General features: G+C 39.0%; 1 protein-coding gene across 1 annotated transcript in view; it reads right to left on the bottom strand.

Moving 5' to 3' along the window:
• LOC126974771 (lysine-specific demethylase 7 homolog) overlaps nt 1-26,090 on the bottom strand; it is a 47,052-nt gene extending 20,962 nt beyond the window's left edge. The window contains exons 1-14 of the mRNA XM_050822439.1: nt 25,954-26,090; nt 25,444-25,529; nt 23,273-23,455; nt 22,316-22,428; nt 20,074-20,210; nt 17,724-17,931; nt 16,245-16,340; nt 10,573-10,718; nt 9,912-10,038; nt 8,288-8,410; nt 5,192-5,308; nt 4,574-5,043; nt 3,112-3,335; nt 1,902-2,047 (exon numbers count right to left, since the gene is read on the bottom strand). Coding sequence (XP_050678396.1) covers nt 1,902-2,047; nt 3,112-3,335; nt 4,574-5,043; nt 5,192-5,308; nt 8,288-8,410; nt 9,912-10,038; nt 10,573-10,718; nt 16,245-16,340; nt 17,724-17,931; nt 20,074-20,210; nt 22,316-22,428; nt 23,273-23,455; nt 25,444-25,529; nt 25,954-26,054 — 2,277 coding nt within the window. The 5' untranslated portion in view covers nt 26,055-26,090. The remainder of the gene's footprint in view (nt 1-1,901; nt 2,048-3,111; nt 3,336-4,573; nt 5,044-5,191; nt 5,309-8,287; nt 8,411-9,911; nt 10,039-10,572; nt 10,719-16,244; nt 16,341-17,723; nt 17,932-20,073; nt 20,211-22,315; nt 22,429-23,272; nt 23,456-25,443; nt 25,530-25,953) is intronic.
• Between the last annotated feature and the right edge of the window lie 349 nt (nt 26,091-26,439).

The following is a 26,439-nucleotide window of genomic DNA, read 5'->3' as shown; positions in this document are numbered from 1 at the left end:
ATCTTGTTTATTAAAATTCTTTAAAGATATTTTAATGTTTACATTTCCAGGTATCACTTGGATGGTCTAATTTTTAAGCTTAGTTTATAGCTAGAGTTGCCAACCCTACGATATAATATAGTATCCCACTGTATTAGAGGTCCGACTACTATTTTTCTGAAAAAGTAGATAGCAGGTGAAACTACTAAATTTCTTTACACAAAAGCCAAGTTATTGAGGAATTAAAGTTGAATATTTTCTATTTCTAATATTATGAATAACAGTGTTAATAGTAGCAGTGGTACTACTAGACACTACTACAGTTGAAGAATGGCAACTATTAGTTCTAAATGATACAATTTCGCAAATATTTTAAAAATAATATCATTAATTCTCTCAATTCCGGCAACATCCGCGTATACAGAGCGCATATTTTATTCTATAGTGAAAGCTGAGTTACATAATTGTAATTTGTAATTAAAATTAAAAAAAAAAGCTACGAGACATTCTTTAAAAATAATAATTTATTAGTAGAGGCAAAGTAGCAAAAATTTCTTGAAATAAAGTAGGTAGGTACCTATTTCGGCCCTACTATATATTTTTTTTTTTGTTATCCACAAATTTTTGTGGGTAACAATTTTAGAAATACTATGTTTGGACGATGACTAGCGAGCTAGCGACCCCCGCGTGACGTTTATGGCACACTTGCGACGCGGAGCTCTTGAAACTTGATACCGCACGCACTTGACAAGTTGAATAAATTATTGCTAGTTCTGAGAAATATTAATGGATCATTATTGGGTCTCTTTTATAAGCTTGGAAGACGACCGAGTTTGGTTATTGATAACTAAATATGAGAGCTTCTTTTAACTATTATAATGGACAACGCTATTGTTTCAGGGTATAAGAAAAAAAAAATAACAAACACATTTTACAAGACCTATGTATTTTAATGTTATACTGAAAAGTAATAAACGTTATTGGTCATCAATCAAAAGCATGATAAAATTATATACAACAAATGTCGAGAAAACAAAGAAATAATTTCAATGTTAGGGCGCAGTCAAATGAGATATTTACAATACAGTCTGCAATAAATGTGACATTTAAAGTTTTTATTGTTAAAATATTTGTTTATAACCTAGACTAAGTTTCAAAAATACTGGGAGCGTAATTATATTTGATAATCCGCATTATGTTCGAGGGACATGCCCGAGTTGTTTTTGCTTACGTTTACGAAGGTTGAAGTTGATAATAGTAGTACGTTAACTCGTTGACGAATTAACTAGTTGATACACGTTAATCTACGTTAACGTTTCATTGACCCATCGTTAATACCTAGTATTGCATTTTAACTAGTACGTCTCAACTTTAGTCTAGACCGTATCAGCGCTCCTTAATTTCGCGTTACAAATTTCAATGTCCGGGCAAGTACAAGTCCTCTGTAGTTCTGTAGATTGTACTACTTAAGTAAATACAATTTTAATAGTTTATAAGAGTTCTACACGTTGTGTAGATTACTCTGAAAAAATACTTATTATGTTTCGGTTTGAAGTTCTTGCCGTAGCTAGGCATTTAAACTTACTGAAGCTCCATTAAAGTATGTAGTGGACTAACGGCACCAATCTCACATAGCGCGTTCTTAATTTGAAGCTATTTAGTGTAGCGCCATCTATGCGTGTATTACGTAAACCTGTCATGTTACAACTCGCAATGTTTTTAATAGCTGAAGTTATGAGTAATTTTTGGTAAAAGCACTATGCTTTGGTAAAAGAGGGAACTAAACAAGACTCGTGAACCCATTTAGACTTAGATACCTTCTCTAACTAAACAATGCGAAAAATATTTCTAGCTGGTTATCTGTGCACCTGTGGTACAAAATTTATTAAAAAGGTGTTTATATAAAGCAAGTGAGAACAAACCTGATGTGTGGGCACAACATCGGCGTATCTATAAGTGTCATACGCTACTTCCGTAGCGGGCTGTATGCCATACTGTTGATACGAGCCGGGCTTGGCCGTCTCCGAATACTGATAGTCTTGTTGGATATCTTCCGCTGAATACATACCTGCAAACATTATACTAAAACAGGAGCTGTACATATAAAAATCGGTCAATTGCGATTGTGAATTACATATACCGTCGTAAAAAATAATAAGACTTTTCACTCTTGTGAAAAAAACATAAATTTTCTATTTGCATGGTGGCCACTATATAATAGTCAATTATGGTTTTTACTATTATTTGTTAGAGCAGTAACATCAAATCAGTGTGAAAATATCAGCAATATACCCTTTCTGACATAGAACCCTAAAAACTGTAACTGATAGATGTTTCTACATAACAGATTTAAAAAAATCTATATAGATTCAACAAAATGTATGCATGTTTCTGCTATTCTCAGAAAATACTTTTTTTATGGAAAAGGAGGGCAAACGAAATCACCTACTGTTAAGTGATCACTGCTGCCAACATTCTATTGCAACACCAGAGGAACCACAGGAGCGTTGCCGGCCTTTAAGGAAGGTGTACACGCTTTTTTAAACCCCATGTTGGTACCCATGTTGTATCTTCCCGGAAACACAGCACAACGAAGATCATTCCACAGCTTCGAAGTATGTGGAAGTTCTTTGAAAAATGCACTGTGGAGGACCACACACATCCAGATGATGTGGATGAAACCTAATTTGTGGCACATCATGCAAAAGAGGAATCAGGTGAAACAACTCTTTGGAATTCTCCCTGTGATAAATGCCGTAGAAGACACACAGTGAAGTGATGTCTCTAGGCAGAGCCATGTGATCCAGCCATCCACAGAGCATTGGATCCCCGATAATTCGAGCAATAGCACTAGAAATAAGGGATTGCTTGTAACTAGTTCTAGTAGGCTTCATAAGATACATAATAGCTTTAAGGTTAAATGTATACACTTTTATAATAAAGTCCCAGCCACTGTTCTCAGGCATTAAAATGGCTATATCGTAAATCCTACTACTCCACAGCTGAATATCTAAGTGATCCAACAGCCTGGGACTGGATTATGATTATTTTATAGCAATAGCAATGACAAAATAAATGCCTTTTAATATCTTGGATGTATATTCATTAACATTTGTTGTGAGCCTGACTTACCTGGGCCATAATTAATATCTTGTGTTTCCAACCTAACATTTGCTGGTAAATTCTCATTTGTATACAAAACCTCCTCATGATAATCCCCAATGTCTTTCTTTGATATTGTCCACTGTTGTATAGGTTTCAATGTTCGCTCTGACCGTATTAGATGTGATTTTAGTATAGAATGTTCCGGTAGTGAGTAAGGGGGAGGCTCTTCTCTGGATGATGATGGTGAATTACTGTTGAATTAAGTAAGCATAATTAATATTTGTAGACTATATAAATTTATTGCAATAAAGTTAAACATTTAAATCTACTTATTACAACCTTATCTGTGTTATTACATAAAAATAATTTAAACATGGGTTAGATACGTGTTTTGTTAGACAGTGACCTAACTATAACAATGTCAGCCATTTTATTAGGTGGCCACCATTGGCCACCATTTAGACGTTGTTATATATAACAACGTCTAAATTGGTGTTTATCTTAAATATCTGTAAGCACAATATAAACTGAGGCGTACAGTTAAAATTAAATGAACGGAACACAATTTTTGACAGCTGTCATCTATCTGTCATCATATAATCTAAATCTTCCTTAGAAATATGATCCATCTGTTAGACACACCTTAGACAAGGTTCAGCTCGTGTTTAAATATAAGCAATGTCTAAAGATTGTTCAACGCTAAACAGCAGAAAGTCACATATTTTTAATAGAACCTATTTTAAAACAAGTGTTGAACACATGTTTAACTTTTATGTAGTAACACAGAGGTTAAATAGGAGTACTGTAGTCATCAAGTTGCAGAAGGCGGATAACCTATATAACCTACAACCTTATGTTGAAAAATTTGGTAAGAAACAAAACATGTTTTTTTTATATGAGAGGGGGCAAACGGGCAAGAGGCTCACGGGATGGGTAGAGGTGAGGCAACCACCCATGGACATTTGCAACAACAGGTGTGTCAAGAAAGCACACTGTGTGCACACAGCTGTGCACACCAAAAGGAGCCAACATCTATAAGTTCATGATTTCTAATTGCATTGGGAAGTGGTGATGCAACCGCCCATGGGCTACCGGAACACCAGGGGTCAAGAGATGCATTGCCAGCCTTCAAGTTGGGAGTATGCTCCAATCCAAAGCCAGTAATTGCACCCCAGTGCAATAAGTGGTAAGTAAGTGGCTGTGTGAGGCAAAGAAGTTCCTCACATTCCGTCTGGTTGTAGAATGCCAGGCGTCAACATGATGTGGATGAAATTTAGATGTGATGTTAGGTGGTGGAATATAGCTAATAGTATCAACCCAAACAACTCTGAGCACTCCCTATGATATATTGAGAAGAAGATGCAGACACAATCCAATCTTTATGCAGTGCCAAAGAATCAAGCAGATCGGAGATGACTTGATCAGATTTACCACTGAACTCAGTATTTTTAAGGCTAGCAATATAATTTAATTAATATTACAAACTTACGTTATCTTAACTTTCAAGCTCTTCTTATCAACATACTCCTGATATACCCCATCATAAGTCTGGTATACAAACTTATCTGGCAACACTTCTTTGTCCACCAGAAGCTTTGCATCTGGCAACTCATTAGCATACTTTATATCACTATTCACATATTTCACATCACTACTAGTACTTATATACTTTATTTCACTACTTAAATATTTTACGTCACTATTCGCATATTTTACGTCACTATTTGCATATTTGACGTCACCGTTTACGTATTTCACGTCCGTTACATACCTATCTGGGTATGTTACCTCTTTATTGTCTATATAATATTTGTCTGCATATACTTTCTCTTCAACAAAGTCACCATTCTGTGTCATGTGCATTATAGGTTTCGGTAATGTAAGCTTCAACGATTTCTTCTGTGACAATTGCTGTTTTTTCGTTTGAGATTTTACTGGAGAATGATTCTTTACTTTATCCTGTGAAAGAAATTGGATTACTCTGGGGAAGAACTCAAACATTTCAAGCAATTTTCATTTGTATATTTTCTTTTTTAAATTAACTAAGTACTTAAAAACTCAGGGGGTATGGATCAACATATAAAATAAGGTAAGTGAGTATACAAACCTTCTCCTTACTATTTCCGCTGCGTTTCTCCAAAACGCGTAACTCTTTGCACAATTCGCGGACCAGTTGGCTTGAGTTAAGACATTTGGGTACATTGTCACGTTTACTAACATCAGTCTGGAATAAATATTTATAATGGTTAATTTTATCTTCAGCCTTTTTTTGGGAACCTTATACACCTCACCCACATAAACAATGGCATTTATAAGAAATCAATGATAGTGGTAAAAAATAAATTATTAGAGTGAGGTAATTACAAAAGATACAACACACTATCCACCCACCAAGTGTGGCGGTCCTCCACAGTGCGGTTTTCAAGAAGCTTTCTTCCACGTAATACAAAGCTGTGATGAGCTTCCTTATGCGGTGTTTCCGCGACGATACGACATGGGTACCTTCAAAAAAAGCGCATACTCCATCCTTAAAAGCCACCAACGCTCCTGTGATTCCTCTGGTGTTGCAAGAGATTGTGGCGGCGGTGATCACTTAACACCAGGTGACCCGTACGCTCGTTTGTCCGCCTATTCCATAAAAAAAAACAGTTCTGGCGTTCACTACATACAATATGCTCGTTGAATGCTTAAACCTTTAGCGTTCCACAGGTCTTTATGTACCGAATTGAGGAACATAACATGACACCACTGGTATATATGGCCCAACGACGAAATTGTCGATGAAGGTGACACACGGCCTCATTCGATTTCTCGCCTTATTTAGTTATAAGGAAGTGCTATTTTCATTTGAAATTATAATGTAATAAAAGTCCGTTAAATTCTGTACAAATAAGAACAAAGACAATGGGATGTTGACTTACAAAAGTTAACAGAAAAATGGTGCAGGACTGCCGACGTGATAGAGCAGTGTGCAGAATTTTTGATAATTTTTTTCGAAGTTCTACCCAGTATTAGTTGCTATTTTTATAATACATCTAGACTAAAAACTTTAATATTTACAAGACATTAGGATAATTATAATAGCATGATATATAATTTGTTATATTTTTTAAGTGATAACCCTCACTTCTAGGATTAATACACAAATATAATTTGAAAAACAAAATTTTATGATCGATGCGGGACTCGAACCCACGACCTGTCGCGTTCCGTGCCAGTGCTCTAACCAACTGAGCAAACCGTTCGAGTGACGTATCGTCATAAAATCTTGTATGCTTTGTTCAACTCTCAGGTTGTGGCTTCATCTACAGGATCTACTTTACAGTTGATAACCTGCTCAACCCCAATATTTGCTTATTAGAAAATTGACTTGAGATGTCGCTCTTGTAAATCTAAACAATTTGTTATGTTTTTAAAGTAATAACCCTCACTTCTAGGATTAAGACACAAATAAAATTTGAAAAACAAAATTTAATTAACGATGCGGGACTCGAACCCGCGACCTCTGACGATCCATGCTAGTGCTCTAACTAACCGAGCTAACCGTTCGAGTGACGCATCGTCATAAAATCTTGTATACTTTGTGCAACCCTCAGGTTGTGGTTTCAATGATATATAGTTTTTGTTGATATAAATTCAACCTGAAATAGCGTCCATTCAAATTTAATAAGGACTGAAGCGTCGTTAGCTTTGTCTGTTTTTTATTATTTATTTATTTTGGAATATGTTGAAATATTTTTATTTTACTTGAAAAACTATCAAAAAATATATTTCAGTATTTAATTTATCCAAATATATCGAAGTTACATTTTATATCATACACAAGCGCTTGAAGGTCGATCAAGGTCAAGGGATTCTTCGTAGTCTTTCGAAATGAATATCTCAAATTATTACTATGAAAACATGAATTTTTAGTTTTGTTTAAGAAAGTACATGTAAAGTTGATTATTAAACCATAAAAACTAATAAATAAAATAAAAACACAATACATAAAAAAATTGTACTTAGTATTATTGGTTGTTTAAGTTTACTGATATAATCCTATATATCTACAAAGATGATAGAATTATTTCATAGGTATATTGGCAAAGCCGTGACTTTACAATGCCACGAAAACCAGTCTGTTAAATTGTAAGAAATGAAGTTGATTGACAATCTATCGTTTAACTACACTAGTGAAATTGTAATATCACGGCTTTGACAATATATCTGCGACATATATATCTTATCACACTTAACTCTAGAGAGCGACGGCATTTGAAAAACTTACATAAGTTTGTGTAAATAAATGAAAAAAATTACATTTTCAATAGATATGTACTCAGGCTGAGATCTATAGAGCGAGCTTAGACTTTGATCAGACTTCTTTTTTTTTATGGAATAGCAGGACAAACGAGCGTACGGGTCACCTGGTGTTAAGTGATCACCGGCGCCCACATTCTCTTGCAACACCAGAGGAATCACAAGAACGTTGCCGGCCCTTAAGGGAGGTGTACGCGCTTTTTTGAAGGTACCCATGTCGTATCGTCCCGGAAACACGGCACAAGGAAGCTCATTCCACAGCTTTGTAGTACGTGGAAGAAAGCTCCTCGAAAACCGCACTGTGGAGGACCGCCACTTCACTTATGTAATACTTTGCTGATTGTGATAAAACGCGAACTTGACTCTTGTATTCGGCTGTCTTAGCTTAAGCTCAGTATAATTTCAGCTATCAAATGACTATAAAAACGAAAAAGATTATGCCAAGCTTACACTTACCTATGTATAACGTGAGTGAAGTCTGAGCAAAGTTTAAGCACGCTCTACAGATGTCGGAAAGTTTAAGGGCAGTTCTATTGGATTTAACTATTCCATAGTATAATATAATGCATACTCCATTATTATTTAATCTAATATATAAAATTCTCGTGTCATGTCGTGTGTTAAACATTGAACTCCTCCGAAACGGCCTGACCGATTCCATGAAATTTTGAGTGCATATTGGGTAGGTCTGAGAATCGGACATCTATTGTTCATCCCCCTAAATGTTAAGGGTGGTCAGCACGAATTTTTTTTTTAATTTGTTTATGAGTCAGCATTAAAAAATACATACAACTTCAAATTTTCACCCATCTACGATCAACAGATACTTTTGTATCGCGATTTTAATATCGGCAATACAACGCTTGCTGGGACAGCTAGTAGTTAATATAATTTTACTTACACTTTTAAGTGCATGCCATTCTTTGAGTGCGTTTGCTAATATCTTTATCCCTCTCAACAGCAACGGGGGCAAGTCGACCTGAGCTGGCGGTATATATGTCTCACTCAGAGTAAAGTCTTCATCCTGAAACAGTACACAACAAAATTTGTTTAAACGTCCAGACTGTAACTAGTTCAAGAGCGTCGGTGGCAAAAGGGCTTTAATCCGACAACTTAGTAATAGTCTCACGCGTTGCCCTTCCGCGATATACCCCCCGCTACCCGCTGACGTCATCAGTACACCCTCCCCGCCAGCGTCTGTCACTCCGTCGGACGGTCGCGCACGAAGTTGTCGGACAATAGTACCGTTGCCTTTCGGAATACGCCACTTCGTACCCGCCCGCCACGTTTTAATATGTTTTCGGTTTTCAGAATTAATATAACTATTGATAATACACATACATACAGAATTGATATTTATTACACAAATTCAGTGTCGTGCCAGAGTTTGTCGAGTCAACAAGGCCCGAGGATACCTCGTGTAGAAGCGAAACACGCGTCGAATTGTTTGAAGACGAATATTGGCGGAATTAACACTCAAGAAAACTCAAAACATTTGGATACACAAATAAAATTTGAAAACAAAATTTTATGAACGTTGCGGGACTCAAACCAGCGACCTCTCATGTTCCGTGCGAGCGCTCTTACCAACTGAGCCAACCGTTCGAGTGCCGTATCGTTTGTTCAACTCTCAGGTTGTGGATTCATCTACAACCCTCATAGTTGCATATTAGGAAATTGACTTGAGATGTCGCTCTTGCTAAACTAAACAATTTTTTATGTTTTTGATAACCCTCACTTTTTAATTACACAAATAAAATTTGAAAACAAAATTTTATGGCGGGACTTGAACGGTTGGTGGTAAAAACGCTCGCACGAAACGCGAGAGGGCGCGGGTTTCACGGTGAAGGAAACATCGTGCACAAACCTACACACACCTGCGAAGATTCAAAAGGTTGTGTGCATAATTCACTAAATTACTCTGCGCTTACAAGGGCATGAGCCTTGAAACCCAGGATGGTATCTCGAAAAACCCCTGAGTCTTAAATACGTCTAGGAGACCTTGAGTCGTCCAGATAATTAATTAACACTAACATTTCAAAATGTTTAAGGCGAAGAGTAAGCAGAAAACACGCAAACATGGTGTTTTTAGACAAATTTTGTGGTGAAAGTACAGCATTTCGAGCTATGAACACTAGTTAATCCTGTTACACATATCCTTAAGTCTTATTTGTAGGTTGTTAATGCTTGCTGTTGGTTATAGTTAACACTGCCGAGCCTTTTTGGACTACCACTTTTCTTTGAAGATAAACAAGTTTTTTGGCATGGCGTGACGCATTTTTTTGGTACTTCTCTCAGAAAAGTTATTCTTATAGCTTGTACTTTTTTGTGTAGGTTCATTTATTCAGATTAGTAATGAATAACGAGGATTGTAAGCATATAAACTGTTTTCCACGCAAGAATTTTGAAAATATTGGCTTTGTTACATAGATGGCGAGCCGGCAGCCGTGAACTCATATCGCTCAAGGTCGCTGGCATTTAGTGTCGCCTTAACACTTAAAACATATTTGTTAAGTATAACAAACCTGTGTTTCCTCATTGTGGCGCCTTAACATAGCCAGCACGTGTGCCCCAGCGTACCAGTGCATGGCCTCAAACAGTGGATACCGGAACATCATTGGTGTTTCAACTTTACTCTCTATTTCATATATTCTGTCAAAAAATTAAACAATTATTAAGGGCTAGCTGCTAAGCCCGCCTACGCCGGCCTGACTCATTTTTAAAGACTAACTAGTTGTTACCCGCGAGTTCTCTTGCTACTTGATATAACATTAAGGATGCCGGCTAGATTATGGGTACCACAACGGCGCCTATTTCTGCCGTGAAGCAGTAATGTGTAAGCATTATTGTGTTTCGGTCTGAAGGGCGCCGTAGCTAGTGAAATTACTGGGCAAATGAGACTTAACATCTCATGTCTCAAGGTGACGAGCACAATAAAATTGTAGTGACGCTCAGAATTTCGGGTTTTTCAAGAATACTGAGCGGCACTGCATTGTAATGGGTAGGGCGTATCAATCACCATCAGCTGTTCGTCACGTCCCTTACTATCTTAAAAACCCATATTATTGTCAGTGTCGAGATAGGAAATCATCTCGTGAGTTTTATCGAGGGGTCGCACTAGTCACACCTCTCAAAGTTGTAATAATACCATTCTAATCGCGCGTAACAATAATGATGTAAACTCACTGTAGCTGCATTTCTATAGCGTACGAATGTAACAGATTCCCTCCAAACACTATAGAGTCAGTAGGCGTGTAGACAGCATGGATCCACCCTGATGGAATGAAGAGTGTCTCGCCGGCACACAGCTCTGCAGTACCATACCATTCAACCTGTAAATAATTTACATATTTATTTATTTAATTTAAAGATTTTGACTTATGTTGATAATTTACCAATTCATTGTCATAATAGTTACCTACTTGGGAATTGTAAAAAAAAGTGGCCAGTGAATTGGACAGAAAAACGTTGCAAACCACAATCATGTCGAAATTGAGTTATGAACTCAAAACTGGTCAAGTAATTCATATTAAAAGACTGACAAAAAATGACAGCCCTACTGTCACTCTTTAAATGACATCATGACTGAATAGCCCAACCCACATGTATGGAATACACTAATATTTATTCAACTTTAAACACGAATTCCTTAAAATGTGATGATTGTGGCTTGGAACGTATTTCAGGAACCACATCCAATTCGTGCCTGCTGTGGTTCATAAAGTAAAATAAAAAAATTAATGCCAATTTTTGGGTCCAAATATTCAATATTTTTATATCCAACCTTCATAACAGAAGTGACACGTACGTAAGTGAAGTCTGAGCAAAGTGTAAGTATACTCCATGTCTATACGGCCTCACAAATAAACTTGGTATAAAGTTATAACTGATGATAAACAAAGAGAATGCAAAATGTTTACAATATCGTTGACAAGACTGTCAATACAATGATAATTCTGAAGTTTTCCGAATGACAAGCTGCCTTACAAATAAACGCGGGAAACGTTATACGTCCGAACAAACCATTCGTAAGCAAAATGTCTATTTGTAAACATTTTACATATTCTTGGTTTATGCTTAGTTATAACTTTATGCCAATTTTATTTGTAAGGCCGATAGAGTATAATATATACTTAGACTTTGCTTGCACAGCCTTAGTTATAGGCAACAATTTGATTTTTTTAAATATCCACTAGCTGCTGCCCGCGAAGTTTGCCATGTGGACTCTATAAAGTAGCAAAATACTATGCCTGCATTCAGTGTGATACTATGTAGCCTGTATTGTTTATAGAACTAACAGCAAGTGTTCTCCATAAAAGATTTTCAACGTATAGATCTCACTTAGTTGTTACTATTTCATTATACTACTGCATAATAAATTATCAAGGCGGAAAAAACAGATTTCAGTTTATCACCTTCTTCCATTTTACACAAATTTCACACTCTGTGTGCCCTGTGCTGCCCCGGGACGACTACGGGCTTTTTGAAAGTGGGAGAGTCACGCTGCTGTCTCATGACGTAAGCACAATCGGGCCAGACTCGTCCGGGCTACTTACCACACTCGCACAGAATACCGGCGTGAAGTAGCGGCCTAGTGCCGCTATGTTTCGCATAGGTTAGTGTCGAGGACCGGAGGCCATTCCCCCCCCCCCCCCCCCCCACAAAATATGAGAGCGGTATTTAAAGAGAAATTACCCCAGGAGGGTACCGGCTCTTGTAGAGCCAGAGAATCCCTCCCCGAGCATTCGCGCTCGGGCTGCCCTTCGTATTCTGGGGAGGGCACAGTACCGTGTATGTCACAGGACAAACAGGGCAGCAACACCACGGCACCCCGCTCCACGCTTAATGTGGACTTTTGTAACATCCGGGGAATTCACTCCAACTTAAACGCCGTCCACCACCACCTTGAGACGTCGCAGCCGGCCTTGTGTTTCCTTACGGAGACGCAGATATCTCGACCTAGCGATACGTCATATTTAACGTACCCCGGGTACAAAATTGAGCATAATTTCATGCCTCATGCCGGGGTATGTGTGTACGTTAGGGAGGATATCTGCTGTCGCCGTCTCGGCAATTTTGAGGGTAGGGGCCTGTCTACTCTCTGGCTCCGCGTAGATTTAGAGGACCGCGTCCGCATCTATGCGTGTGTCTACAGGTCCCATAGTGGTAACGCAGAAACGGATCACCTCATGGGCTGCGTTCAAGCGGCATTTGATGACGTGCTTGCTCAGATCCCCTCCGCTGAAATTGTAGTCTTGGGTGATTTCAACGGGCACAATGCCGAATGGCTTGGATCACGTACCACAGACTACGCAGGGCGATCTGTGCATAATTTTGCATTGGCGTATGGTCTGTCCCAATTGGTTGAGTCGCCGACGCGGCTCCCGGATGTGGATAGCCACATGCCGTCCTTATTAGATCTTCTGCTGACTACACATCCCGATGGTTACCAGGTCTCTGTCGACGCCCCTCTCGGTACGTCCGACCATTGCCTGGTCAGGAGTGTAGTGCCTATCCGACGCCAACGTCGCAGACCACCAGCGACCCGCCGCGTTTGGCACTACAAGTCAGCAGATTGGGATAGGATGCGTTCCTTTTTTGCATCCTACCCTTGGGGCAGGGTTTGTTTCCCTTCGGATGATCCTAGTGCCTGCGCCGTTGCAGTAGCCGATGTGATACTGCAGGGCATGGATATTTTTATACCAAGCTCTGTAGTACCGATCGGTGGCAGATCACAGCCCTGGTTCGATGCGTCAGTTAAAGCAGCATCTGACTGCAAAAAACAGGCGTATCGAACTTGGGTTGCGGCGCTGGGCTCAAAGGATCCGAACTGCAAAGTTCTGAAGAGGAAATATAACCGTGCCTCCAGATTTTTTAAGCGGCAAATCGCCCGTGCGAAATCAATGCACGTCGTCAAAATTGGCGAGCAGCTTTCCAGTTACCCGACCGGAACACGCAAGTTCTGGTCGTTGTCGAAAGCTGCTCTTGGTAACTTCAACCAGCCGTCCATGCCGCCGTTGCACATGAGGAATGACACCCTGGCCCATACGGCAAAAGAGAAAGCCGATCTCGTGTGCACTCTTTTTGCCTCCAACTCGACTCTTGACGACAACGGAAAAACACCGCCGACCATCCCGCGGTGTCAGAGCTCCATGCCTGAAGTACAGTTCCGACAGAAAACTGTTAGGCGAGCTCTGTTTTCGTTGGACGTCAGGAAGTCGAGCGGGCCGGATGGCATTTCTCCAATCGTGCTTAGAACGTGTGCCCCTGAGTTGACGCCGGTGCTAACGCGTTTATTCCGGCACTCTTATTCAAAAGGCGTAGTCCCTGATTCATGGAAGTCAGCCCTTGTCCATCCGATCCCAAAAAAAGGAGACAGTTCGGATCCGGCAAACTACAGGCCTATTGCGATTACCTCCCTACTCTCCAAAATCATGGAGAGCATAATTAACCGCCAGCTCTTGGTATACCTTGAGGGTCACCAGTTGATCAACGACCGGCAGTACGGCTTTCGCAATGGTCGGTCGACTGGCGATCTTCTGGTATACCTAACACATAGATGGGCGGCGGCTATTGAAAGCAAGGGGGAAGGCCTGGCAGTTGGTCTGGATATAGCGAAGGCCTTTGATCGTGTATGGCACAAGGCGCTCCTCGCAAAACTTCCATCATTTGGGCTTCCCGAGAGCTTATGCAAGTGGACCTCCAGCTTCCTCACTGGGCGCAGCATACAGGTCGTTATCGACGGTTATTGCTCGAATCCCAAGCCCGTGAACGCTGGAGTTCCCCAAGGCTGTGTGCTATCTCCCACGCTGTTTCTTCTGCATATCAATGATATGTTGGACACCGCCAACATGCATTGCTATGCAGACGACAGCACTGGTGATGCCGTATACACGGGCCATGCAGGTCTCTCTCGGGAAAACGTCGACCAGTGCCGGGAGAAACTTGTGTCTTCTATCGAGTCCTCTCTCGAGAAGGTCGCGGAATGGGGTAAGTTGAACCTTGTCCAATTTAACCCCCAGAAGACTCAAGTTTGCGCGTTTACAACTAAAAAAACCCCATTTGCCGTATCACCGCTCTTCGAGAACACTTCCCTTAAAGCCTCGCCTAGTATCGGAATACTGGGTCTCGAAATCTCGAGCAATTGCCAATTCCGTGGCCATCTGGAGGGCAAAGCCAAACTGGCTTCAAAGAAACTGGGCGTCATAAATAGAGCACGGCAATACTTCAAGCCGGCCCACATTCTAGCGCTCTACAAAGCGCAGGTCCGGCCTCACATGGAGTATTGCTGTCATCTCTGGTCTGGCGCACCCCAGTATCAGCTCGATCCATTTGACCGCGTGCAACGCAGAGCAGCTCGAATTGTCGGGAACCCAGTACTCTGTGAACGGCTGGATCATTTGGCGTTGCGTAGAGACGTCGCTTCATTGTGTGTTTTCTACCGCATCTATCACGGGGAGTGTTCCGAAGAGCTGTTCAACCTGATTCCTGCCGCCGAATTCCACCTTCGCACGACACGCCACAAGTTAGGATTTCATCCCCACCATCTGGATGTGTGGCGGTCCTCCACAGTGCGGTTTTCAAGGAGCTTTCTTCCTCGTACCACGAAGCTGTGGAATGAGCTTCCGTGTGCGGTGTTTCCGGGACGATACGACATGGGTACGTTCAAGAAAAGCGCGTACACCTTCCTTAAAGGCCGGCAACGCTCTTGTGATTCCTCTGGTGTTGCAGGAGAGTGTGGGCGGCGGTGATCACTTAACACCAGGTGACCCGTACGCTCGTTTGTCCTCCTATTCCGTAAAAAAAAAAAAAAAACTCTTGTTCTTGGTTCGTGTGAGCTGGCTTTTGAAGTGAAAACTTTTTTAGCATTGTTGTGATTTGAAAGTCAATGAAACGAAAAAACGCGACAGTGAAAAGAGACAGACACATAAAATCATAAGATTTAACGTGGGAGAAAATGAGATAGGAAGCAATATACAGCTGTTGGTAACAGGCGATCATAGTTGAAAAGAGATTGTCTTATGTATGACGCCTACCTTAATAGATTCTGACGTAATGCGCACCACGTATTACTACATAGACACCAGGAGAACATAAATATGGTAGTGGTGATAGTAATGTCATCATAGCGTTGAAATTGTCATCCTAGCAACATGTACTAGGATTTCATATGCCGTTTACAGGTTCATGCACAATGCAGATTTCACATCTGACATTTGTGCCTTGTACACACGCAATATTATTTTTCAGTTCTTCAGATCTTTGATCTTACCACGAAATGTACAGTTTCCCAAAAAGTATCTTCACAATTGTCCCATTGGCAGACATTCTACTTTCATCCGTCCACTTTTTATGACGGAAGTACATGAACAAATTTACTACCACTTTTGAATAACTATTGTTAAGCAATAATTTGTGATTTTAAAGTGATATCCCTCACTCAAGGGAACTCGAACGGTTGGCTCAGTTGGTAAGAGCGCTCGGACGGACCCGAGAGATCGCGGGTTCGAGTCCCGCACTGTTCATAAATTTTGTTTACATATTTAATTTGAATAACTATTGGTAACATTATAAATCTCCACAACTCTCTCCAATTAAGCAAGACAAATTAGATAAAGCTCTCACTTAAAAATTACATAGCCAGTGGTATTATAACACGATATAAAAAAGATGTTATTTAAATGCTATGCTTACCTATTGGTGTTTTTGTGATGTGATGTTTTTTATTGCAAATAAAATATTTGTATGCAGATCAAATTAGAATTAAATGCTGTTTTTTTGTCTCTCAACTTATTTTATAATTGCTAACCATTTAATTACTTCTCATATAAAAATAATTTCCAGGTTGTAATACATACCATATCACCAAAGAATCTTTCATTTTGATTATTGGATGCACTCCATTGTTGATACAGCGCCAGATTGGTCGATGTTGGTGGGATGAGGTAAAATATCTGTGAATACAATATTTTATATGATATCTTGTTCTAATACATTTTATACTCCTACTAGCTGACCCAGCAAACGTTGTATTGCCGATATTAAAATCGCGATACAAAAGTAACTGTTGATCGTAGATGGGTGAAAATTTGAAGTTGTATGTATTTTTTGATGTTGACTCATAATCAAACAAATTTAAAAAAAATGTCAAAAGAATTAAAAAAAAATTTCGTGTACCCTTCACATTTAGGGGTATAAAAAAATAGATGTTGGCCGATTCTCAGACCTACTCAATATGCTCACAAAATTTCATGAGAATCGGTCAAGCCGTTTCGGAGGAGTACGGGAACGAACATTGTGACACGAGAATTTTATATATAAGATTATTTTACGTTTAGATAGAGCGTATTGCTGCCTACGTCTTACACTCGCGATATGACACTTTGTATTAGTGTTTTTTTTTAAAGAAAATAAGGGACAAGACGAACAGGACGTTCAGCTGATGGTAATTGATACGCCCTGCCCATTATAATGCAATGCCATCAGGATTCTTGAAAAACCCCAAAAATTCTGAATGGCACTACAACTGCGCTCGTCACCTTGAGACATAAGTTAAGTCTCATTTGTCCAGTAATTTCACTAGCTACGGCGCCCTTCAGACCGAAACACAGTAATGTTTACACATTACTGATTCACGGCAGAAATAGGCGCCGTTGTGGTACCCATAATCTAGCTGACATCCTGTGCAAAGGAGCCTCCCACTCGTGTGTGTGCATTGCTCAAAATAGAGGTTAACTGTCAACCTTAATTTCGCCCGCGATTTCGTCAGCTACTTATTTTATATGATGCTTTCTTGGTTACCTTTTTTATAGAGTATAAATGACAATACAAGCAAGACATAATAGACGCTGCCCGCAACTTCTTCCACAATTAATTTCGTATTAAACTCCCTTGGTAACTGTTTTTAATTTTTTTTTTACATATAAATAAGGGACGAGACTAGCAGAACGTTCAGCTGATGGCAATTGATATGCCCTGCCCATTACAATGCAGTGCCGCTCAAGATTATCAAAAAACCAAAAAATTCTGAGCGGCACTTCAACTGCGTTCGTCATCCTGAGATATAACATTTCAAGTCTCATTTGTCCAGTTATTTCACTAGCTACGGCACCGTTCGGACCGAAACACAGTAAAGCTTACGCATTACTGCTTTACGGCAGAAATAGGCGCCGTTGTGGTACCCATAATCTAGCCGGCATCCGGTGCAAACGAGCCTCCCACTGTTTTTAATGAGAAAAACTTACAAGACCAGCAAGAAATTTGTAAACCGAAGAATCATCCCCGCGTTCATAATATTAGCATGTATAAAATAGTGTAAAATATAAATGTCAACCAACCTTCCGACCATGCAATACATGATACCACACTGTAGTCCCCCCAAAATCCACGTGAAAGTCAGTGTATGATCCCCCCGCAGACATCAGACAGTACTTTTGCACCGCAGGCCTAGCTCTACCTTCGGCAATGTTGGCACCTCCTGCCCATACACGCTCTGCCCAGTCTAATCGACGGGCCAAGCCAGGAGGCTCTACTAGTGGTGCCATGCTGGAATAAACATATAATTTGTTACACTTTAATAAATTTTACACAACCATCAATCAGAGTTAATTCACTCACTCTCTTATAGAATATTCATATAATGTGTATTTACCTATGAAATTGCCGTTCTGCAGTACTGGCCATTTCAAATAAAAATAATTTTTGTTTGGCTAAGAATTCTAATTTCAAATTAATTTTATTTTAAAGACATGGAATTCTTTTTTCAAAAGTAGTCATTTGTTTATTGATTAGTGTTACATTTTCATCGCATTTCAATCTTTTTCGTACAAACTACAAAGTACAAACCAACGCACCACTTGTTATTGGTTTGCTCGCTTCCGTTCTGGAAATTTCGACCTGAAAAATGATCCTTGCGGTCGTCCGAAGACTTTGGTCGACAATGACGAATTAAAGGCGATTGTGGAAGCTGATGATAAACAATCTACGGCTGAATTAGCAGCAGCTTTCGACGTTAGCATCAAAATAATATTGGTCCATTTGCGTCAAATTGGCAAGTTAAAAAAGCTTGACAAATAGGTGCCCCTACGAACTCAATGATCGCCAGACTGCGATGAAAAATGGATTCTGTTTGATAATTGCAAGCGCTCAGCAAGTTGGTTGGATCCTGGTTCAGCACCCAAACAATGCCCTAAACGAAAACTTACCCCTAGTAAAGTGATGGTCACTGTTTGGTGGTCTAGCGCCGGTGTGATTCATCACAGCTTCTTACCAAACGGGGTGAGCATTTCTGCAGATGAGTACTCTGAAGAACTGAACACAATGATGGAGAAGCTGGTACATCTCCAACCAGCATTATTCAATCGCTCGTCTCCGCTGCTCCTGCACGACAATGCGCGACCTCATACTGCACAGCAGATGGTCTCCAAATTGCAAGAACTGGGGTTGAAAGCTGTCCGTCATCCGCCCTACTCACCAGACTTTGCGCCTACAAACTACTACTTTTTCCAGAATTTGGATAACTTCTTGGTGGGAAAAAAATTCTATACCCGAGAGGCAGGCAGCATACAAAACACTTTTGAAGAAATTGTTGCCTCCCGTCCAGCTGATTTCTTTAAGAAGGGTATCAATAAACTGCCACTGCGTTGGCAAAGATGCATTGATTGCATGGGTGTTTACTTCGATTAATACAAATAAAAAATACACGAAAAAAAATTGTTTAAACTCTTTCATAAAAATCGGCAATTTCATAGGTAAAGACCTAATATTATAACTCTATCTTTGACTGTGATGGAACCTGGTAAATTCATTTATTTATTCTGCATGGTCTATGAGAATGAATAATATGAAATATTATGGAATTACTAGTTGACCCGGCAAACATTGTATCGCCATACGTAAAAAAATTGCAATAAAATATTTTAAGGTATAACAAATAGATGTCGACCAGTTCTCAGACCTACGCGATATCACACAAAATTTCATACAAATCGGTTCAGCCGATTCGGAGGAGTTTGGTAACAAACATCGCGACACAAAATTTTTATATCTTAGATAGATGAAACTTGGAAATTTACTAAATTGTCACCCACAAATCATGACAGAGTCACAAATTCTACTATCTCATAAAGTAAATATAAGTAGTAGTAATAGTAAATATCAACTATAGTATTACCTTGGAAAAGTGCACTTAGACCGTAAGAGTCACAAATACAGTGCTCCCAAATTAGTAATGCGCATACAGATCTTCGCCACTTTTCGGCAACGGTCGTATTTCCCGACCGTCGGGAGACGATATCTATATAGAGTGGTAAAATGCATTACTTTTGCATAATTGAGTAGAATTAAATTATTACAATAATAATAACAAGAGGGGTGTGTAATAGGAGCTCTATATAATTCCAAATAGACTGAACACGTGCAGTCGGCACCAATACTTAAAGACGACTGGCTGACCGGCTACCGCAGCCGACCGCCCGATTTGTTTTCGTATTGTGAACGCATGATTTGACACCTATTTCTTTCGCACAAGGTGCAAAATGCAAGTGCATTGTTTAGGGCTCTTACGATTGAATGATTCGGGTGTTTCCGGGAATACACCCATTAGCGAAGATCTGTATGCGCATTATTAATTTGGGAGCACTGTAATAAGTTGTTTATGTTATAGACATACAGAGACTAACTACTTACTTTGTATCGCTAAATTCTAAGCTCAAAACATTCAGAACTTTTTCATCCCTATGCTCAGGAGGTGTCTCGAAGTAATCTATGAAATCTCCAAGAGGCATTCTCAAAGATGTCTGTTTCCTTACATCTATTACTTCAACCTGTAAAAGTTATGAATACTACGTTAGCTTACACTGCAAAGGGAGTACCCACTAAAGCTGAGATCTAGTGTACATAGACTTTGCTTATGTAAAACTTAGCTGAGTGTAAAAACTCAGCATAATGTTTGATATCATTTTATAGTCATGTCTAATGACTGAAATTATCAACTTAAGCTAATACAGCCCAATACAAAAGTCAAGTTTGCACTTTATCACACTCATATAAGTTTTATGTAAGTAAAGTCTGAGCAAAGTCTAAGTATATTCTGTAGATAGTAAAAATCATAATAATAAATAATCTGCCTACGACTTTAATTAGGGTTATATTTTAAGACTGGATTCATATGTTATTCATAACACAATAATTTTTATTCATTAAAATTTATACTACTAAATATAACCGTGCCTCCAGATTTTTAAGCGGCAAATCGCCCGTGCGAAGTCAAAGCACGTCGTCAAAATCGGCGAGCAGCTTTCCAATTACCCGACTGGAACACGCAAGTTCTGGTCGTTGTCGAAAGCTGCTCTTGGTAACTACAACCAGTAGTCCTTGCCGCCGTTGCACATGAGGAATGACACCCTGGCCCATACGGCAAAAGAGAAAGCCGAGCTCCTGTGCACTCTTTTCGCCTCCAACTCGACTCTTGACGACAACGGAAAAACACCGCCGACCATCCCGCGGTGTTAGAGCTCTATGCCTGATGTACAGTTCAGACAGAAAACTGTTAGGCGAGCTCTGTTTTCGTTGGACGTCAGGAAGTCGAGCGGGCCGGATGGCATTTCTTCAATCGTGCTTAGAACGTGTGCCCCTGAGTTGACGCGGGTGCTAACGCGTTTATTCCGGCACTCTTATTCCAAAGGCGTAGTCCCTGACTCATGGAAGGCCCGTGTCCATCCGATCCAAAAAAGGAGACATACCTAGAGGGTCACCAGTTGATCAACGACCGACAGTACGGCTTTGGCCATGGTCGGTCGACAGGTGATTTTCTGGTATACCTAACACATAAATGGGCGGCGGCTATTGAAAGCAAGGGGGAAGGCTTGGCAGTTAGCCTGCATATAGCGAAGGCCTTTGATCGTGTATGGCACAAGGCGCTCCTCTCAAAACTTCCATCGTTTGGGTTTCCCGAGAGCTTATGCAAGTGGACCTCCAGCTTCCTCACTGGGCGCAGCATACAGGTCGTTGTCGACGGTTATTGCTCGAACCCGAAGCCCGTGAACGCTGGAGTGCCCCCCAAGGCTGTGTGCTATCTCCCACGCTGTTTCTTCTGCATATCAATGATATGTTGGACACCTCCAACATACATTGCTATGCAGACGACAGCACTGGTGATGCCGTATACACGGGCCATGCAGGTCTCTCTCGGGAAATCGTTGACCAGTGCTGGGAGAAACTTGTGTCTTCTATCGAGTCCTCTCTTGAGAACGTGGTGGAATGGGGTAAATTGTACCTTGTCTAATTTAACCCCCAGAAGACTCAAGTTTGCTCATTTACCACTAAAAATAACCCCATTTGCAGTATCACCACTCTTCGACAACACTTCCCTTCTGAAATACGGAATACTGGGTCTCGAAATCTCGAGCGTCATCTCTTGTCTGGCGCACCACAGTATCAGCTCGACCCATTTGACCGCGTGCAACGTAGAGCAGCTTGAATTGTCGGGGACCCAGTGCTCTGTGAACGGCTGGATCACTTGGCGTTGCGTAGAGACATCGCTTCATTGTGTGTCTTCTACCACATTTATCAAGGGGAGTGTTCCGAAGAGCTGTTTAACCTGATTCCTGCCGCCGAATTCCACCTTCGCACGACACGCCACAAGTTAGGATATCATCCCCACCATCTGGATGTGTAGCTGTCCTCCATAGTGCGGTTTTCAAGGAGCTTTCTTCCACCGACTACAAAGCTGTGGAATGAGCTTGTGCGGTGTTTCCGAGACGATATGATATGGGTACCTTAAAAAAAAGCGCATACTCCTTCCTTAAAGGCCGGCAACGCTCCTGTGATTCCTCTGGTGTTGCAAGAGATTGTTTGCGGCGGTGATCACTTAACACCAGGTGACCCGTACGCTCGTTTGTCCTACTATTCCATTAAAAAAAATACATACCTCCAGCTGAGCACCACAAAATCTTAAAACAGATCTAGCATTGAATGAAGCTGCATTGGGAATTTTTAGATCTAACCCCTCAATGGAGTGAAATATGATTGGTCTGGTGAAACCTAAAAATAAATTAATAAATATAAAACTCAGAGACCACTTCAAGCAATTATCAAAGTTAATTAAAAAATTAAACATATATATACGCTGTTATGGGAAATAACTACTGTAAAACTAGCTCAATTGCTCATTTTGTCCCATAAAACTCAATATATTACTTATAATCTAGGCTTCAGTTATCACAAACTCACTCTTTCTGATCTGTTATATAGCTATAGCTGCAAAGTATCCTTAATAAGTAGAAAGTTCAACCTCACCATTTTTCACCACCAAAAATTTTTTTTTTTTTTCAGTAACAAAAATGGTACAAACATTATAGTGGATGTGACCTTCTATTAAATGAGGAACACCTGTGCCACACTCTTCCATATCAATTAATATTAACAGTGAAAAACACTAAAAATAATTATATTATTACAAACAGGATGTCTGTGTGTTTGTGTATGCATGTGTGTTTGAGCATGTGTACATGTGTGTAAGCATGTGCATGTGTGTGTGTCATTGTTACTTTTTGTAAAACACTACTTATTGTACTATTAAGAAAGTATACCTTAAACTTACTCTGTGTAGTTAAAAGGCTGTTAAATAGTGGTTATACTTCATCTACATTCCACTTTGTTAAGCATATAAAGAGTTGCATGTATTGTAGAGCCATAATCTAGGATTAAGTTGGTAGATGACCCCACATTTTCATTCACAAACAAGAGGATTTTCTTTGGCACCAATTAAATATAAATGTTTGATAACAGGATAGTGAATGGTTTGGTAAATGAATGTATTTTGTAGTTAAATTGGTCAATAATGATGATGTACTGTAGTTTTAGAAGTTAGTTAAATATATTTTACCATTATCCTGTACAAACTCTTCAGTGAATTGCTCTGGTCTCATTCTCTGCAATGCAGCTTGCGTGGGGCGCATTGGGCGAGCTGCTAGCGCTCTTACCCATGCTGGTGTGCCAGCTTGAGATGGCCTTGTCTCTGCTTCTATCTCATACCGGTCGGCACGATGATTGTTTGTTGGTATTTTTACTGAAATAGTGACACAAAATTCAATCTACCAATATAGATATTGGGTTAAATATTGCTGTTTAAACTATATATACCTTAATCTATACATATAAATAAAACTGGAGTGTCTGTTTATAATATTGAAATAACTGTTTTTTTACTACATGTATATTATGAATATATATATATACAATACATACACCAAAATAACATTTTTTAGATTTTTTTTGTCTGTCTGTCTGTTTGTTCCGGCTTATCTCTTAAATGGCTGGACCTATTTTGATGGGACTTTTATTGGCAGGTAGCTGATATAATAAGGAGTAACTTATGCTACATTTATTTTAGAAAAATAAAGTAATGTTGCAATGTAGAAGAAACGGTCTAACTCTAAAAATAATTTATATGGCAAAACAATGTTTGCCAGGTCATAAAAATGAATTACTGTTTGGTAGTCTCGCTAAAACTCGAGAACCGATTTGGCTAATTTTTATCTTGAATTATTTGTGTAAGTCCAGAGAAGTTTTAAAAGGTGAATAAATAGGAAAATGCTGCTAAATTAAATAAAAACAACAAATTTGTTTTTCCTTTGATGTGTCCATACATAATTTCTATGAGAGAATTTATTGACGCACGGTTTGACAGTTCTGCTGTGAAACAATTTCATTATGACAGCAGGGTGCATATTTTACGAAGTAATTTTTGATGTTATGATATATTATTAACAAATTCATATAAAAACATTATTTTATTTATTATATACAGAACAATGTCTGTCGGGTCAGCTAGTGTTATATATAAATGCAATGTCCTCATGTTTGTTTCCAGTGAACTGCTAAAGTAATGAATGGACTTTAATGGGAATTTTTCATGGGGTGCAGTATAATCCAACTTGAGTTAGGATAGTTTTTATTGCCTATTTGGGACCCATACTTATTTTTATTTAATATTTGTTTATTGACACATGGTTGGACAGTTCTGCTATGAAACAATTTCATAATAACAGGGAGCATATTTTACATAATTATTCTTGATGTTATGAAATATTATAGACAAATTCATAAAAAACAGTATTTTATTCAATATGTACAAAACAGTCTGTCGGCGGGTCAGCTACTAATTTATATAAGAGGAGCCAAATGGGCAAGAAGCTCAAATGATGGGATATGGTAAGGGAACCCATGGATATCTGCAACACCAGAGTTCAAGAGATGTGTACCCCTCATTTAACGCGGGAGTATAGGCTTTATTACTTCTATGTTATATTAATTTTTATTTATAAATATATCATGCAAACAGTCAAGAGACCATGAACTGATGTGTTCTGAGATTATTGGTGATCTGAGTGAATTCCTCATTAGGAAATCACAAATAAAATTTTATGAACAATGAGGGATTCAAACCCACAACCTCCGCCGTTCCGTACCAGTGTTATAACCAACTGAGCTAACCGTTCGAGTACCACCTCGTTATAAAATTCTGTTTGCTTTGTTCAACTCTCAGGTTGTGTCGTTAGGAATTTCTCTATATTTAATCATGTTGGTCTTGGTATATAGCTGTCTTTTCAGTCTGTGCATTGCGTCAGGAAAAGTAAATTGCACAGCAAGTTGGTGTGGGTGTGTCATTAGTATGTTTTTGTATTTAATTTTGGTGTTCCTTATTTCCTCTTTTACTGTGCTAATATTTGGGTTGCTATGGATTTCAGAAACTCTTAGAAACCATGTCATATTACTTAACATTATTTAAATACATATAATCTTTAATTTTTGTTAGGAAATTAGGGGCAGGGGTAAGGAAACATTACCTGTCTTATTAATAAACACAAAAGTTACTACTTCTCCCTGTCATATAAGTAATTCTGTAGTGACAAAGGTAAGATAAAGACTTGGAATAACTTTACTTCGCGTTTGACTGGGTTTTGGTATTTCAGTATAAGTAAATCATTTCTAAATATGGTGTAATGGTGTTTATTCATTAACTATAGTAATAAGTACATCGCTATAAATACTTACAAATAGATGGACCATAGGTCTGTGCACATTTTGGACAGTGGTACTTGTCTATATCGTCCGACAGATATATCCGCACGTCTACACAACTGAAAAACATGGACCCATGGTAAAATATCATTGATTTTCAATAAGAGGTTTAATTTGGTTTTACTCAAGCAAAACGGTAACAGAAGTATTCGAGACATTCTTTGAAAAGTAATAATTTAATTAGAAACAGGTTCTTTTAAAGAATATACTTTTTACATACAAATAAGACGCATTTCCGAAACCAATGACGACCGCTATTGTAAACAAATAATAATGATTAAAATAGCAGTGACAACGGAAAAATAATTGACCGAATTAAAATTAATATAAGAAACATTAAATTATATTTAATAATAAAAGCGCAATAAATTAAAATATAAAACATTCACAACATAATGGCCGAGCCATGGAGGGCTATAAATATGATTTATTTTCACACATATTGTATTTTATAAACCAAAATTTATGCAAATCTTGCTTTACCTTCCATGGAACCATTCACGGCAACAATCGCATTCTATCATAAATTGTCCAACATTATATGGTTGGCCACACAAACAATAAGTTTCCTTCGATGACGCCATTTTGATGGCGAATAGACTGTTCAGTGTTCACTGTAGACAATTTTTTTTCTAGACATTTTAGACATTGACATTCCTCTTATCCCACGTCAACACCGTATTGCCACACCTAAAATTTCCAACATAATGCGGACTTGACACAATTTTGGTTCTTTTAATTTTAATTACATAACAGCTTTCTGTAAACTTTTTGAACCAAATGAACTTTTTAAAAATTACAATAATCTAAACAAAAGCATAGAAGGAGATGTTTAATTTATCTTTGGCCTTACTCGTACTCTACGTCATAACACTCAAAACTTGAAAGGTGTGAACTGTGACCACAATCTACCACGGCTGTGTGCTATTGTGGTGTGGTATATGTAACACTATTTCGTGTGTATGTCGA

Source organism: Leptidea sinapis, chromosome 33 (assembly GCF_905404315.1).
Source record: "Leptidea sinapis chromosome 33, ilLepSina1.1, whole genome shotgun sequence".
Lineage (NCBI taxonomy): Eukaryota > Metazoa > Arthropoda > Insecta > Lepidoptera > Pieridae > Leptidea > Leptidea sinapis.
This window is presented reverse-complemented; position numbering and strand designations above follow the sequence as displayed.